A 15,125-nucleotide genomic window follows, 5' to 3' on the forward strand; every position below is an offset into this window, starting at 1 on the left:
ACAACCTATGTTCCTGGTGAGAGGGTGCCAGTAAGCAAAGCTATATCTGAACAGAACCCCAACATCAAATGAGTGTCTTTGAGAAAAGGACGATGCAGTCAGGAAAGCAAAGAATCCAGTAGTTCAACAGATATTTAGGGAGCACAAGGCTCACTCAGGGGGAACAGTTCTTACCCTCAGCTATGCTGAAAGGTTGGAGGGTCCAGTCTACCTAGAAGCACCTCGGAAGAAAGGCCTGGTAATCTATTTCCAAAAAGTGACCCACTGAAAACCCTATGGAGCTAGTTCTCCTGACACATGGGATTACCATGAATTAGAACTTACTCAACAACAACTAAGCACCACCACCCACCATGACCACACCCGCTGGTCCTCCTCTGGTCTTAGGCATCTGGGAGGAGAGTCGCTTGTCTGGGGGTTGTCTTCTGAGGGGACTCACACTGTACCCCTTGACCTGCCAGAGCTGACAGTACCCTAGAGCCCAGAGCTAGGCTGCGAGCAGCCCAAGTTGGCTCAAACAGGGCTCACTGTTGGAGATACCTTTGGAGCTCCAGGTCCTTCTTCACGGTCACATCCTTGAGTTCACTCAGGAAGTCCAGTGCCTTCACACTCTCCTCTGAGAAGTTGGCCCCCAGATCACTCAGGAGACAGCGTGTGGTGACCAGCTCCTTCTGCAGGTCATCTGAGGGAGAAAAGGACCATGAGTGGTGGGCTTTGGGGTGCTGGATGCAGTGGGACACAGTGGACACACACTGCAGAGACGGTCTTTGACCAGAATGCTCCGATACTGAGGGAAAAAATTCCTGTGTGGGTACCGAAGGTTCCTCTAGCCTGAGATGAGGATGGCTAAGCCATCCAAGAGGTCATCGGGACAGACAGAGTGCCACGTGACATCTGCAATGGAAACAATGGCAAAATGCCTTGCTGAGAAAGGGCTGGGGGTGCGACCATTAATGCCTCCACCTGGGGGCCTCCTGGCCCAACTACATGCACCTCAAGAACAAGCCCATTGTCCACACTATGCAATTCCAGACCCTAAGCAGAGACACCTGCAACTTGACTATGTTCCCCACCTGTTCTGAGGTCATTAGCATTGCTCCTCTACCAGCAGCTGGCATGCTGAGCCCAAGTATAAGTTAGGGTAACATTGTGGGAACCTTGGAGACCCTGGGTGGTATAAATGGTTAAGAGCTCAGATGCTAACTAAAAGGTTTATAGTTCTAACCCACCCAGAGGCACAGTGGAATGAAGTCCCGGTGATCTGCTCCCATAAAATTTACAGCCTCGGAAAACCTATGGGACACAGTTCTACGCTGCAGCACACTGGATCACTAAGTTGGAATTGACTTCATGGCACCTAACAATAACATCATACAGCATCCTACGCTGGAAAAACCCCAACTTTGTTAAAAACCATTGTTATCCAAGACTGCCAAGTATACCAACAGCCTTTCAACTGTGTTTCCATTCTATTTTGGAGGGAAAAGTCTGGAGACTGGTCCTCCTGCTTTAAGGCATTTCTCTGGAACAGACCTGAGCAAAGGTAGCCAGGTAGCTCATGAGAGCGCTTCTGAGAAACGACCAAACTTGTGCAGCGGGACACCTGCTTGGGCAGCCTCTGCTCTAGGTGGACTGTGAAGGTGGAGCAGAGGACCTTCACAGCCGCCACTTTCTTCAAGTGAGCTATCAGGTGGAGCCCCACAGAGGACAGAGGACAGCCACACTATCTGAACCTCAGGATGGAGTCGGGTCTGGATATCCCTTGCCCCCACCACCAAAGGCCTCGGCAAAGCAGGGCTTGGGAAATGTGGCCACCCCCAGGGAGGGCATCACTGTAGTCAGGACAGCACCAAGCAGCCATACGACCTGGGTTCACCTCCAATACTGCTAGGCACTCAGGGCATGAGCCTCACCTCACCAGCCCCGACATGTGTCCCACTCAGAGGCGAAAACATTGACCAGAGTGTTCACTCGTAACAGTGGCACAAGATGACAGATGTGAGGCACCCAAGAATCCCTGGCACACCGAGGATGAGATTATTTTATCAGTAAGTTAAACAGAATCACCACGTGACCCAGCAATTCCACTCCTAGACATGGATCCAAAAGACCCAGAATCAGGGATGCAAACAGGATGTCCACCAATGTTCAGTGAAGCATTACTCACAACAGCCAAAAGGGGGTCCATCAACAGATGATAGATAAACACAAACGAAAGAACTATAAACCTTTCAGATGATGGTCCATCCGTATAATGGAATACTGCTCATTCATAAAAAGGAATGAAGTACTGCCTGACACATGCTACAACATGCATGAACTTGGTTTGAACCTACCCACTGGCACAGTGGAAACCTGGCAATCTGCTTCCATAGAGATTACAGCCAAGAAAATCCCAGGAAGCAATTCTACTGTGTTACATGGGGTCACTATGAGTTGGAATCAACTTAATGATAAAGTTTTTTGTTTTGTTTTGTTTTTATAAATTTATTAGACAGAAAATAGATTAATGGCTACCAGGGGCTAAGAGACGGGAGAGCAGGTAAAGGAAATGGAAAAAATGACAAAATAAAAGAGCTTAACAGAAGATTTCAAAGGGCAGCTCAAGAACACAAAGTAAAGTAGGATAATAAAATGTGCAGAGATGGAATTAGAAAACCAAACTGAAAGAACACACTCAGAATTTCTCAAGCTAAAAGATGAAAAAAAACTCAACTTTGAGCTGCAATATTGAAGGATTCAATGGGGGAAAGTACTTAACGAATCAGGAAACATCAAAAGATGGAATGGAATGAATACACATACAAAAAAAGTCACTGTACCAAAAAGAATTGGTTGATGTTCAACCATTTCAGGAGGTAGCATATGACCAAGACCAATGGTATTGAAGAAAGAAGTCCAAGCTGCACTGAAAGGTGCTGGTGAAAAACAAGGCTCCAGGAATTGACAAAAGACCATTGAGATAATTCAACAAATAGCGTAAGCACTGGAGGTGCTCACTCATTTATGCCAACAACGCAACGCAATGCAACGCACTGCTGTCGAGATGGATCCAACTCATAGTGATCCCTCCTTGGGTTTCAGAGGCGGTATCACTACAGAAGTAGATTGCCCAACCTTCTGAGGAGTGGCTGGGGGGTTTGAACCGCCAGCCTTCTGGTTAGCAGTCAAATGCCATAGGCACCACGCCACCAGAGCTCCTCATTTATGCCAAGGAATTTAAAAAACAGCTACCTGGCCAACCAAACGGAGGAGATCCATGTTTGTGTTCATTTCAAAGAAAGGTGATCCAACAGATACAGAAATTATTGAGAAATATCATTAGTGTCACACACAAGTAAAATCTTGCAACTGTTTTACATTATGTTCAGCATCAGTGTACTGACAGGGCAATGCCAAAAATTGAAGCCAGACTGAGAAGAGGACAGGAACAAGGGCTATCAATGCCGATGCCAGACAGATGTTGGCTGAAAACAAAGATTGTTGTTGTTTGTTGTTGTTATGTGCCGTCGAGTCGGCCCCCGACTCATAGCGACCCCTCCTTCGGTTTCCGAGGCAGTATCACTACGGAAGTAGGATTGCCCAACCTTCCTTCCGAGGAGTGGCTGGTGGATTTGAACCGCCAGCCTTCTGGTTAGCAGTCAAGTGCTTTAGCCACTATGCTACCAGAGCTCCTAGAAAGATTACCAGAAAGGTTTTACCTGTGTTGTATATACTATGCAAAGGCATTCGACTATGTGAATAATCACCAATTATGCATAATATTGTGAAAAATGGGAATTCCAGAACTCTTAATTATGCTCATGATAAACCTGTACATAGACCAAGGGGCAGTCGTTTGAACAGAACAAGATGATACCGCATGGCTTAAAATCAGGAAAGCAAATAATCTGAGAAGCTGGACAATATGAAGAGGACCATGGGATGAGGAATGAAGGAACACACAGTAAAAACCTGCAACGTGCAGACGACACAACTTTGCTTGCTGAAAGTGAAGAAGTCTTGAAGCACTTACTGATGCGAAGATCAAAGACTACAGCCTTCAATATGGATTATACCTCAACATAAAGAAAACAAAAATCCTCCCAAGTGACCAATAACCAACTTCATGGATAAATGGAGAAAAAAGGCTGTAGTTGTCCAGGATTTCATTTTACTTGGATTCACAATCAGCATCCATGGAAGCAGATGTCAAGAAATCAGGTGATGTATTGTATGGGGAAAATCTGCTGCAAAATACCTCTTTAAAGTGCGAGAGAGAGAAGATATCACTTTGAAGTCTAAGGTGTACCTGTCTCAAGCCATAGTATTTTCAGTAGCCTCATATGCATGTAGAAGCTGGGCAATGAATAAGGAAGAACAAAGAAGAATTGATGCATTTGAACTGTGGTATTTGCAAAAAATACTGAAAGTACCATGGACTGCCAAAAGAATGAACAAATCTGTCCCAGGAGAAGTGCAGCCCGAATGCTCCTTGGAAGCAAGAATGGCCAGACTTCATCTTACCTACTTTGGTCATGTGGTCAGAAGGGACCATTCCCTGAAGAAGGCTCTCACACTTGGTAAAGCAGAGGGTCAGTGAAGAAGGGGAAGACCCTGAACAAGATGGACTGACAGAGTGGCTGCCACGATGGGCTCCCGCACAGGAAGGATGTGAGGGTGGCGCAGGGCAGGATGATGGTTCCTTCTGTTGCACGTAGGGTTGCTGTGTGTCAGAGCTGACTCATCAGTACCTAACGGTATGGTGGAGGGAAAGGAAGAGTCACTGCTTAAGGGGCACTGAGCTGCTGTGAAGGGTGATGGAAAAATCTGGAAATGGATGGGTGGGGGTGGCCACATAACATGATAGATGTGATCAGTGTCACTAAATTTGTACACGTACCAAATGTTAAAATGGCAAATGCTATGTTATACAAGTAGTCCCCAACTTACAACGGAGTTCCAGGTCGGAAGTTGACTGTGATTAAGTGAAATACCTCCTATTTTCAGTTGTCATTATTATCCCCTCTTATTATCAGTACCTTTATAAATCATAAATCATAAAACTGAACATACACAAATTACATGCTACAACACTGTATGTAGTACATAAGACTGATGATAAGACATGCCAAAAGGAAAAACAAAGGTCTTAGGTGCAGTTCATCATATCTCAAATACAGCATAAGTCAGGAACTACCTATATATCTATGTATAATATACATTATACATGGTATTTATTTATGTTTTCATTTTCTTTTGTGACACTGATTACATTCCTTACAGTGTAACAGCTCTCCTCCCACTTCCTCCCTATAGTTACCCTTTCCTCATGTCCTCCTTTCCTATGCATTCTTGCATTCTGAGCTAACTCCTTGTGCAAACACTGCCTTTCTGAACCCCCATGGTTGACTGTTCTAAGGAGTGCACCTCCCTGGTGTAATTTTTCACCTTGTAGGCCTGTCTATTCTTGAGCAGAGAATTAAGCCATGGGAGTGAGTTCAATTCCAGGCACAAAGGGTGACTCATGGCCATAGTCCCAGGGGTTCTACCAGTTCCTATCCAACTAGTAATCCCAGTCTTATGTGTGTGTGTGTGTGTGTGTATGTTTTAATTTACTCCCACATTTTTCCCCACTCTATCCAGGATCTCCAATTTTGATCCCTCTCCAAGTGGCTGGCATTGGTAGTCAAGTACCATCTAGTTCTTCTGGACACAGTGTCATAAAGACTGATGTTCTCATGGTCCATTAGTCCCTTGGACTGCTGCCATACGTCTTTGACTTTCTTTACTCTTCTTTGCTCCAGACAAGGAGAGACCAACAGCTGCATCTCAAATGACCGCTCACAAGCTTTTAAGACCCCTGTCAATACTTACCGAAGTAGGATGTGGAACAGTGTTTCTGTGGACTATGTTATGCTTATTGATTTTGATGTCCCCTGTGACCAGGGTCCCCAGCCCGTAGGCCCAGCAACTCACTTCCTCAAGGTACTTAGTTGTGGTTAAGAAGTTATCCTAAGTTTGCCCCTTGTTAGCTTTAAACTGCATATGGGTATTTTTGTAGCACATACAGATATGTATGTAGGAATATCCCCTCCAGACCTTGTATGGTTGTATTTCCCCATTCACCTGTCCATACCTGATATTCTTGCCTGTCTATCCATGTATCCCACCCGTAGATTAGTGTTTGCTGTTACTGATCATGCAGTATTGTGTACACAGTAGTATTCAGCTTTATGTTGGTACATCTTGCGCACCTCTCCAGATCTTCCTTTTCCTTATGATACTGTGCTGGTCACACACTGTTATATTGCTTTTCCCTTCACAGTCTTAAGTGCAGTTCGTCATAACTTGAATATGTCATAAGTCGGGAACTACCTATATGTATTTTTACCACAATAAAAAAGTCCAGGCTGAGCAACATCTCCTACCCAGGAACTGCTGGCTGCCGCCTTCCAGATGAATGGCCGTCACAGGCAGCTCATGCCGTGTGGAGTCCAGGGCTGCTGCAAAGGTCCTATACTGCTCCTTAAAGAGTCCAGCCAGCGCCTCGAAAGGGCCGAGCAGCTCAGCCTGCAGCAGGAAGGAGAGGGGCCAGTGAGGCAGGGTCCCACTGACACTGCCATTCTCATACCGCTGATGACCATGCCCCCATCCTCAGATGCCTCTGCTGACGCCAGACCCGCCCTGCTGCCCGCTCACAGCAGTCCAGCCAGCACTGGCAGCCAGTGGCTGCCTTCCAGCATGCTCTGGGGCTGTCCCTTGCCCGACATCACGCTGCCCCGAGTGCCAGACTGATCCTTTACGAATCAGAGGCACCAATGCAAACGCCTAGCTGGCAAAAGCCTGGCCCACATCACCCCCCATCCCTGCAGGCAAGCTGTCCTATCACTCGTGGGAATTTGTAACCATGTATTTTGTTTGCTGGAGTCGCTGAGCAGTGCAAATGATGAACATGCTCAGCTGCTAATGGAAAGGTTAGCATTTCTAACCCTTCCAAAGGTGCCTTGGAAGAAAGGCCTGGCAATCTTGTGAAAAATCAGCCACTGAAAACCTTGTTGAGCATAGTTCTACTGATACACATGAGGCTGCCATGAGCTGCAGGGGACTTGATGGCAACTTGCCTAACTGGTGGAGGGAGGTGGGAGAGTCAGGGGCAGAGGAGGGGGCTGGGAGGCTCCTGTGGTGGCCACAGAGGGAGACCGAGGTGTATGCTGAGCACTGAACTACACAGCGACTGCATGTTGTTGTTGTTGTTAGGTGCCAGTGAGTCAGCTCCAACTCATAGTGACCCCGTGTACAACAGAACGAAACAATGCCCAGCCTTGTGCCATCCTCACAATCCTTGCTATACTTGAGCCCAACATTGCAGCCACTGTGTTAATCCATCTTGTTGAGGGCCTTCCCCTTCTTCACTGACCCTCCACTTTACCAAGCATGACATCCTTCTCCAGGGAATGATCCTTTATGACACCATGACCAAGGAAGTGAGACCAAGTCTGACCATTCTCACTTCCAAGGAGCATTTCAACTGTACTTTTTCCAGGACAGATTTGTTAGTTCTTCTGGCAGTCCATGGGACTTTCAGTTATTCTTCATCAACACAACTCAAAAGCATCAGCTCTTCCTCAGTCTTCCTTATTTGTTGTCCAGCTTTCACAAGCATATGAGTCCATATCCATTATGTATTTATCTATAGGTACAGTGACCCAAACCATGGAATTTTCTATCACCTCACATGCTTGTGAAAGCTGCAGAATGAGTAAGGGAGACTAAAGGAAAATTGAGGCCTCTGAATTACAGTGTTGGTGAGGAATATGAAATATAGCACGGACTGCCAGAAGACCCAACAAGTCTGTCTGAGAAGTACAGTCAGAATGCTCCTCTGAGATGAGGATGGTAAGACGGCATCTCACATCCTCTGGTCGTGCTGTCAGGAGGGACCAGCCCCTGGAGCTGGTAAAGTGGAGGGTTAGTACAAAGACACTACTCCATCTCAATGAGGGGACTGATTCTGTGGCTCCAACAATGGGCTCAACCACAGCAATGATTATGAGGATGGTGCAGGACTGGGCAGTGTTGTTTGTTTGTTTAAATTGTGATTTGGGCAAATGTTTACAAAGCAAATTCATTTTCCATACAGCCATTTATACACATCGTTTCATGACACTAACTGCAATCCCCAAAATGTAACAGCTCTCTTCCCACTTTCTCCCTGTAATTACCTTTCCCATGTCCTTCTTTCATACGCATTCCTGCCCTTGGAGCTATCTTCCTATGCAAATACTGCCCTTCTGATCTCCTGTGTGGACTATACTAAGGAGTGTACCCACCTGGTGTAAGTGTTCACCTTATATGCCTGTCTACTGCTTGGCTGGAAGCTACGGATTGTTTCATTCCGGGCCTGAAGGGGGAGGAGGAACCATCGTCTCAGGGGTTTCTCGTCTCAGACCAGTAAGCTTGGGTTTCTTTTTTATGATTTTGAGTTTTGTTCCACACTTTTCCCCCACTCTATCCAGGATCTCCCACACTGATTCTTTTCCAAGTGGTTGACAATGGCAGCCAGGCACTATCTAGTTTTTCTGGTCCCGTGGTCACACAGGCTGAGGTTCGCATGGTCCACTAGTCACTGGGACTAATTGTTTCCATGCGTCTTTGGTTTTCTTTATTTTCCTTTGTTCTGGACAAGGAGGGACCAACTGCTGCATCTAGATGGACACTCGAAGCTTTTAAGACCCCAGTTGCTACCCACCAAGATAGGATGTATATGATTGTATAGTATATGTTATACCAATGGAGCTTGATGTCCCCCACAACCATGGTCACCGGGCAGTGTTTTCTCCTGTTGTACACAGAGTTGCTATGAGTCAGAACCAACTTGACGACATCTAACATCTGTCGTTTATCTATCCCTTATCTATACATCTATTTACTTATAGATTGATCTATTACCATCTATACATCTGTCATCTATCAAGTCTATCTACCTACTTACCTAATTCACTTTTTTTTCTCTCACTAGCTCTGTTTTCAGTACACTCCCTAAGAGACATCTAAAAAACATCAAGACCTGGCACAGGGCATGCACGAATGTGGAGGATACCCTGCTACAACTGCTGTCCTGGTAAAGCATCCACCCACCGAAGGAGACAGTTTCAGCTGGGTTGCTCCTCCGAGGGCTGCGTCATCGCACGCCACCCGCACTGACCTGCGCGTCCAGCGTGCCCAGCAGCTCCCTTGTCCTCTGCCCGAGCAGCTGTCTGCGCCTCAGCTCCTGCACCTTCTTCTGAAGTTTCTCCTGCTCTCGGCACACGTTCAACAGGTTGTTTTCCGCCTTCTCCTCCAACTGGGAGAGGCTGTTCTCCATCTGTGAAATGCAAAGCCAAAGATCAGGCCGAGGAGATGTAGCTGCCATTCTGCACCACAATCCCCTCCTCGGCCCCTCACAAAGGGAGGCCGTGGTGTTTACCTTGACAGTCACCAATGTGAGGAGCAATGTCTGTGATTCCATCATATCCATGGATTCAGATAAATCCTTAAAGCAAAGAGAGAGTCTCAGTTCTCGGTGAGCTCCTATAAACCCAGTTCTCTCTCTCCCCCTAAGAGGATCATACCCCTCACCTGCATGTACTTTCTTTCCAGAAATCTAAAACACAATTCACTACTGCCCATCAGCCTTGCCACTTTCAAGTTCTTGCTCAGTCTTTTCTGTTGCTTTCTGAGGAGGAGGGGTGACCGACCCCCTCCCTGCACTGGGCGGCGAACAGGTGGCAGAAGATGGGCCAAGGGCTGGCCTGGGACCCCTAGTGAGTCAGTACTGAACCAGACCGTGACCCTCTCAGCACAGGTTATGCCTCACTAGTGAAACCAAAGCCGCCCCTGCTGGGGCCAGGGCCAGGCTGGAGCCTCACCTAGGATGCGCTGGCCCACAGAAAGCCCCAATGTCATGTTTTACATAATTCCATGCTTGCATCTCAAGCTCCTGGGATGGTGTGAATGGTTTGCACTCAACTACTGATCTCAAGGTTGAAGTTTAAACCAACCCACCCAGCGACATCACAGAAGAAAGGCCTGGCATTCTGCTTCTGTAACAATTACAGCCAAGAAAATCCTATGGGGCAGCTCTCTGTAATACACGGGATTGCTGTTATTCAGAGTCAACTTGATGGCAACAGGTTTGGTCTTGGTTCTTGGTGCTTGCATCTACTATTGTGGGTTTGCTTGGGCAAATTTAAACTCCAAGAATGACCTAGGAATGTTTGTGTTCTTGGCTTTTGCCCTAAAAGGATCAGCTGTCTTGCATGCGCTTACAGACCCAGGGCCTCGGATGGTACCAGGCAAAGGGCAGGAGCAAATTGGTTAACCAACCAAGTAGTAACTTCCTCTTTCTTTTCAGATACTTGCTGTTATAGCTGCCATTGATGTGGTCCCTGACTCTTGGTGACCCCAAGCACAAGAGGATGAAACACTGCCTGCCTGGGCCTGTACCACCTCCGTGATCTGCTGCAGACGAGATTACTGGGGTCCGCTGGATTTTCACGGGTTGATCTCGTAATTCAGCGGCCAGGCCTTTCTGCCCAGTCCATCCTAGTCTGGAAGCTCTGCTGAAACCTGTTCAGCATCACAGCAGCCTCCAGACAGATGGGTGGGGCTGGACATCAGGGGCACTGGCTGGGAACTGAACTCAGGTCTCCCACCTGAGAGGTGAAACATGACCGTCCCCATTCAGACACTTACTGGGCTCTTTTTCCGTGAGGAAGAAAATGAACTTGAATCATTTTGCTGTGACAATGTTTTTTGTAACTGTGGAGTCTTTCTGACCATACTTTTATCTGAGGTAAAGAAAATGTTTTAACAGTGAGAAGAGCAGACTTTAGAAGCCCACTGACATTTACTGCAACGCCAAGCTCATAAAAGAGAGTAAGGCTAATCCCTTACCATTAATGGCAGAAAGATCCAGGTCTGGCGGGGCGGCCCCATGTCCTTCTAGCATGGTGGACTGCAGTTCGCCCTTCGCAACCACACTCATATCTACAGGCCAAAAAAGAATTCCTTCAAGTCAGCACAATTAGGCTGTGAGAGACTATTAAACGGGAAAAAAAAAAAAAAACCTCACTGTCATCAAGTCGATTAGACTCTTAGTGACCCCTCCTTACGTTTCTGAGGCAGTATGTCTGTGGAAGTAGACTGCCCAACCTTCTTTCCAAGGAGGGCTGGTGGGTGTGAGAGACTATAGGCAGCCAAGAAACATGCACTTTTTTTTTTTAATGCATTTACTGAAATATAATTTATGTACAGTGAAATACACAAAACTAAAGTGACATGGGTCAATGCATTTTTTTTTTCAGTGTTCCCTCCCCTCCACTCCCACTCCTGGCAACCAACAAAGGAAGTTTCCCTCCATATACAAACCTTTCGTTGACCCTCCACAACAATGAACCAATACTGTATTTATTCTTCTGTGATTGACTTAAGTCACTCAGCATAATGTCCTCCAAATTCATCCATATTATGCAGTGAGAAACATGCACTTTTGTTTTGTTTTTTTGCACTGAGTGTTTTTTTCTTGAATCAAGTGTTAAGGAAAATCGATAGTCCCCTCCACGTATCAAACACGAACTATTCACATTTCCTGTGTGAGCCATGCTCCCTTTATCACCCATACAGCCACTGAATAGAATCATTCCTTTACCCTGATTCACCTCTATTTGCTTGAGAAACTCATCACACTTTTCAAAGAAACAAACATATTTTTATACAATACCACTTCTTACAAGAACTCAAGTTTTTGTTAGTGGTACGGATCAAGTTATATGCCCAAACAAGACACACTCAAGTTCTAAGCTCAAGTCCACTTGCTAACAACAAGCATCTGTGAATGTGACCTTGCTTGGGAAATAGATTTTTTTTAAATCAGTTAATGAGGGTGTACCTGAGTACTGAAGGTCTTAATCTCATCCATTCTGAGGCATGTTATGAAACAGGACTGGCATGGAATAGAGTCATAACTGGGGGGAGACAGCATGTGAGGATGTATCTACAAGCCAAGGAACACCTGGGCTACACACCCTGAAACAGACAGGGGAGTATCTTCTCCTAGAGCCGACAGGCAGAAAACATGGGCCTGTCGGTGCCCTGAATTCAGGTCTGGTCTCTAGAACTGTGAGAAAATACATTTCTGTTCTCTGAAGCCACCCACTTGTGGTATTTTGTTATGGAGACTAAGACAAGTATCGTATTACTTGTGTTACAATTTTTTAAATTGCTTAGAAAGACAGTTTGTTGAGCAGCTCCTCCAGGATGGGGGACAGAGTCGCTCAGGTAGCAAGATGGTAACTTCCTATTATTTCTTTTCCAGTGGTACAGCGTTCTGTCATCTGCACACACTGCATTTCCATTAAGAAAACAAATTTTCTTTTCGGCCACAGAATGGGACTCTAACAATCTGTCTAAATTACTGTGCTAATGTTTCAATGACGACTTCTCAACCATGGCACTGCTGACATTTGGGGCAGGGTCCCTCCTTCATCGGACCCTCCCCAGAAAGGTAAGAGGGAACTTCAGCTTGATGTAGTTTGAAACAAAATTGACCTCCACGTCTGTCGCTGTTATGGACTGAATTATGTCCCCAAAAAATATGTGTTGTAAATCGTAATCTCTGTGCCTGTGGTTATAATCCCATTGGAGAATGGATTGTTTTTGTTGTTAACGGGGAAGGAAGCATGTAGGGTGTGTCGTAAGTCAGTCTCTTTTGAGATATAAAAGAGATTAAACAAGTGAGCAGAGAGATGGGGCAAGACAGATGCCAGCCACATGGAGCTCTCCACATAACCAGGAAGCAGAAGCTGAAGGGACAAGGGCCGTCCTCAGGAGCTGACAGAGAAAGGCCCTCGTCCAGCTGGAGCTCTGAGTTTGGACTTGTAGCCCCTAAACTGTGAGAAAAACATACGTTTGTTAAAGCACCCACTACTGGTATTCCTGTTATGGCAGCACTAGATAACTAAGACAGTCACCATCCAAAATAACACAAAGGCCTTTACTTAGGACCATACGATGTTTCACAACCTCCCTCAATCCTTACATACCTGAAGCGCCTCTGCTTTTCTGGAGCGAGTTAGATTTCTTTCCACCTTCTAGCATTTTCCCACTGGTTTTTAATGCATCTGCTGCAGGAACCTGTCAGGGGAACATGTGACAATCAGGTAATAAGACACCATTTCTTCATGAGGAGGCCTCCGATGTTATCTATGCAGTGTGCTTTCTGCTGTTACTCTGAGCGGAAAGATAAACAAATCAAACCTGTTGCCAGTGAGTCAATTCCAACTCCTGGCCACTCCCCCATGTACTCTTACAGAGCAGAACTGCTCCACAGGGTTTTCCTGGCTGTTATCTTTACGAAAGCAGACTCACAGCTCTCTTCTGTGACGTCACTGGATGGGTTAGAACCACCAACCTTTAGGTTAGTAATGAAGTCCAAACTGTTTGTGCCACCCAGAGACCACTTTGAGGCAAGGGACAGATTTCAAGAATTGTATGATGTAATCACATATATGCATGACTAAGCTAATTTTGTCAAAAATGATATGCACACCTGCACAGAATATAAAACATAAATATAAACATAAACATTTGAAACACATCAAATGTTTTCCCAGTGATGACAGGCAAGAGATTTTATGTATACGCTTTGGTATTTGACAGTTTACACCAAAAACGTTTTACTTTAGATGGCAGGAAGAACATCTTAATACAGGTACATAGTACAGTGAATTACTTGGGATGGCTTTTTTAGCCATGGTCTTTGTGACTCTTACCAGATTAGTGGGTGGGACCATGAAAATAAGTTGTATGGAACGCTAAAGTGAGGATTGGTTAGTTTTGCTCTGCTGCTGGGCTTAAAATGAGCCCTGCTACAGCCATCTAGATGCAACGATGGGTCTCTCCTTGTCCGGAGCAAAAAAGAATGAAGAAAACCAAAGATTCATGAAAAATTAGTCTAAACAACTGGTACACCATACGATCCCCAGCCTATACGACTATGAGACCAGAAGAACTAGATGGTGCCTGGTTACCACTGTCAATCACTCGGAAGGGGATCTATGTAGGAGATCCTGGATAGAGAGGGAGAACAATGTGGAACAAAACTAAAAATCATTTGGAGGAAAAAAAAGGGACCAGGTTTGCTGGTCTGATAGAGCCTGGTGGAACCACTGAGACTATGGCCCCTAGCTGCCCTTCAGGTCTGGAACTGAACCCACATCCATGGCTTTCAGCCAAACAAGTGAGAGGCATATGAGGTGAACATTTACACTAAGTAGATATACTCCTTGGAGAACAATCATGGGAGAATAGAAGGGCTGTGTATGCACAGGGAGACAGCTCAGGGGCAGGAGTGCATGGAAGGAAGGACACAGGGAAGAGGTAACTATGGGGAGGAAGTAGGAGGGCAGCTGTTGTTTTGTGGTAAATTGTAGTCAATGTCATATGACAAAGTGCATGTGAACTGCTGTATGGAAAGTGAATTTGCTCTGTAAACTTTCACCCAAATCACAATAAAAAAAAAAGAAAGAAAGAAAAAGAGCCCTGCTAGAGGCAGAAGATGGGATCTTACTGCCATCAAGGGAGAAAAACCAGATTTGGAATGGAGCATGTCCTTGGACCCGAGGCCCTGAGCTGGACCTCCCTGGCAGAAAGACAGTAGAAATGCCAACCAGCAGAGGTGACAGGCTGAGACGACCACAGAGGAAACAAGAGGCATGAGGCAGCACAAGTGGCTTGCTGGCCCAGGGAACAAGAAAACTGAGTCCCCTTGGGCAGGAGGCTTGCTGGCAGAGTGGGATGCACATAGGTGTACCTATCACCAGAGCTAAAGAGCTTTATAACACTTGCCCAAGCGGGGCAGAGGCCAGGCCAAGAGGCCAAGGGCCAGAGAGGTGTGTCTGAGGGCACAGTAGAGGGGAAGACCGTCCTGATTAAAGAACTGTACCCTGAGCATGTTCCTGAACCTGAAATGTAGCCTGTTACTTCCCTAATAAACCACATAATCGTAAGTATTGTCTGTGAGTTCTGTGTGGCCACTGCAACGAATTATCGAACCCAGTACAGAAATACAGCAGTTCATACACATTTTGTTTCATGACATCCAC

General features: G+C 46.0%; 1 protein-coding gene across 1 annotated transcript in view; it reads right to left on the reverse strand.

The window, feature by feature from the left end:
• HAUS8 (HAUS augmin like complex subunit 8) overlaps window positions 1-15,125 on the reverse strand; it is a 75,008-nt gene that overhangs the window by 3,782 nt on the left and 56,101 nt on the right. Inside the window, exons 5-11 of the mRNA XM_042781590.1 lie at window positions 13,065-13,155; window positions 10,918-11,010; window positions 10,717-10,811; window positions 9,449-9,514; window positions 9,188-9,346; window positions 6,411-6,552; window positions 541-682 (exon numbers count right to left, since the gene is read on the reverse strand). Coding sequence (XP_042637524.1) covers window positions 541-682; window positions 6,411-6,552; window positions 9,188-9,346; window positions 9,449-9,514; window positions 10,717-10,811; window positions 10,918-11,010; window positions 13,065-13,155 — 788 coding nt within the window. The remainder of the gene's footprint in view (window positions 1-540; window positions 683-6,410; window positions 6,553-9,187; window positions 9,347-9,448; window positions 9,515-10,716; window positions 10,812-10,917; window positions 11,011-13,064; window positions 13,156-15,125) is intronic.

Source organism: Orycteropus afer, unplaced genomic scaffold (genome assembly GCF_000298275.1).
Source record: "Orycteropus afer afer isolate SDZICR_OR568_19922 unplaced genomic scaffold, OryAfe1.0 scaffold00136, whole genome shotgun sequence".
Taxonomy (NCBI): Eukaryota; Metazoa; Chordata; class Mammalia; order Tubulidentata; family Orycteropodidae; genus Orycteropus; species Orycteropus afer.